The 2,853-nt window shown below is 34.3% G+C and overlaps 1 protein-coding gene across 1 annotated transcript in view; it reads right to left on the reverse strand.

Moving 5' to 3' along the window:
- Positions 1–1,737: 1,737 nt before the first annotated feature.
- The window catches only part of LOTGIDRAFT_175388 (hypothetical protein), a gene marked incomplete at both ends in the record, with an annotated part of 5,658 nt that continues 4,542 nt past the window's right edge, over positions 1,738–2,853 (reverse strand). The window contains one exon of the mRNA XM_009056420.1: positions 1,738–1,999. Coding sequence (XP_009054668.1) covers positions 1,738–1,999 — 262 coding nt within the window. The remainder of the gene's footprint in view (positions 2,000–2,853) is intronic.

Consider the following 2,853-nt stretch of genomic DNA (forward strand, 5'->3'; position numbering starts at 1 on the left):
CTTGAATAAATGAATATACATAGTTTTGATAAATACTAGAAATAGACTTAATAGCATAATTCCTTCAAAAATACCTTTATCTAGGAGTTTCACTTTCTATTTCTATATATGTATTTTCAATATATGACAAAATTTTACTAATTGACGAGTCGTCATTTAAACTTTCAAACACGGAAATTGGATTTTAAGGCTTAAATTTCGATGGTGAGATGTGAACTCTATTACTGATTAGCTTAGCTAAAATAATCCCTGTTTCTGTGACTAAGGTACGATTGGTGATAAAAATTGGCGCATATGTCCCCTTAAGATATATATCAGAAAGACACCTTTTTTCAAATACATATTTCTTATGCATTAAATATACACACAGAAGCACACACAAACAAAAAACAAAACAATAAACAAACAAATTATAAACTTCTGATGAAATCTTAAACGAGCATTCAACTCGGAGAGATGGTGGGGGTTGGGGCAACCATATTCTAATCTTATGTTTCATGCCCCGGCCAACCTTGTTAACCCTATATTTCTAAGCAGATGTGTGATTATTACTTTTACTAATCGTCATAGACACCTACCACTCTATATATCACTGTAAAACATTTACTTTCATATTTTTACTTGTTAATATATGCTTAGAGACATTAGAAACTATTGGCAACTGTTGAAAACTACTAGAAACTTAAGAAATCACCTTTAGAACAAAAAGAAAAGGATACCTTACCCAGAAGATCTGATCAAACCATTGAACAGTTTATGATGTGGCATCTGCAGGATGGACTTACGACCACGGAATTACAGACTGTTCATTGACAAAGAAGGTACATGCACTTTTTCGCTGTGCTGATATAATTCTGTTCACCAGAACATCCACTGGTACACCAAAGCAATCAAAAGGCAGGTCGAGAGACAATAAAAATAGAAACATCTTTTTGAATGGCTGCAGGAACGTTCATGAGTAAAGCTTTCAATATTGTCCAAAGGAAATGTGACTATGACAATCGACACCGGTTCGGCTGAAAGGGGGCGTCACCTGAAATAACACTTTCGATCGGTAGATCTGATATTTTTAGCAGCATGTTTTGTACCTACAATATATTTGGATATCACAGACTAAATGCAATTACAATAGTTCTTTCGTATCGTATGTAAGAAAGTGTAGCGTTTATTCCCAGATGTCCTACAGGTTAGTGGGCATCTCTAACTATTAATACTGAAACTGGAGATAGTTTAAATAAGATGATTTGGTGTTTTGAGTGCTAAATCGTCAAACGAATCTAGCCTTTTTCTAGATTTTAAAACTTTAATGTTTTATTTTCACAAATTTTCACCTAGATATTTTAATTGTTTAACGAAAAATAGTTTCAATCAAACCCTCCCTTCCCCGAAATAGAATAATAGCTTAGTCGACAAAATTTATTCCTAAATTTTTTGAAAATCAGTGGAGGTAAGGCTATCAAACGTATCCAGCATAAACAATATACAGTCAAGTAACCTAATTTCGTGGAAACCTATTATTCGTGAATTTTCGGAAATGATTAATAATTTACGTGAGCGACCTTGCGCGACCTCCGCATTAGTTTATTTTAATAAAAATGGGTTTTCTGTACAATGTCAGCTAGTAGAATGAATCCAGTAATTTCAAGAAAGGTAAAATGTATTAATGTATACTTTGACAAGTACAAAATGGCGGATTTCACTTATTACCAAACGTCATTTTTTATCGGCCGAATTTCATTATAATCCCGAGCGGTAATCGGAATTCCAAGTGTCGTCTCTAGAATATAATCCAACGAATGAAGTCACGTGATCAACTAGCGGATTCCGTGTCAGCAGAAATTTTCTATGGAACACAAAGTATATTGCCGTCACCCATGTCCGTCCGTCCGTCCAACGGTCCGTCCGTCCACAATTGCTCGTATACACTCTACAAGACACAATTCTTGACGAATTTCGACAAATCTTGGTATGAGTGTTCGTAATCACCCAAGGATGAACCCTATTGAAAATCAGAAGAATCAAAAATATTAAGTATGAGTTATTGCCCTTGTTTTTGAAAACGCATCCAATTTTTAACTCTTAAACACTCTAGAAGGCACAATTCTTTACGGATATTGACGATACTTGGTGTGAATGTTCATAATCACCCAAGGATGAACCCTATTGAAAATCAGAATTGAAAAATATTTAGTATGAATTATTGTCCTTGTTCTTGAAAACGCTTTCAAATTTAGCTCTAAAAGGCATGATTCTTGCTGGATTTGACAAAACTTGGTTCTATTATTCAGTACCCCGCTGAAGATTGAATATTTGCCTTCTAATAATTTCACGAGCTAAAAATTGAACACGTTTTCAAGAACAACGGCAATAAATCATACTCAATATCATTCAGTATCGCTCTAAAGAGTTCAGAAGAAGTGAAATATTCAACCTTCAGTAGGTTGAATATTTCATACTGGTTACTGTACTGCTAAATATTTTTTATTCAAAAATCAAAGCTGCCAGTGGGCGTATATTACCTTGCCTGGCAAGCTATCTTTTCAACAGTTATCAGATAAAGTCATCTGGAGATGTAGCAAATAAACTCATAAACAAGCTTGAAAAAAGTGAGGGTAAACTAATTCACACATCTAAGTATTAATGTATATATAGTTTGCCCATCACTACTTGTCATTGTGTGCCTGGGGGAAACACGTCGAAACGTTCCATAAAACTTTAACCAGTGATTGTTGTTCCATAAGGCTGTGTCTATATATCGTACTCACAATTGTTAAATGCCATTCAAAGACATTATTCGTCATCAATATGGAGATGTAGCAAATAACTCATAAACAAGCTCGAAAAGAATGAGGT

The sequence above is a fragment of the Lottia gigantea genome (genome assembly GCF_000327385.1).
Source record: "Lottia gigantea unplaced genomic scaffold LOTGIsca_275, whole genome shotgun sequence".
NCBI classification, from domain to species: Eukaryota; Metazoa; Mollusca; class Gastropoda; family Lottiidae; genus Lottia; species Lottia gigantea.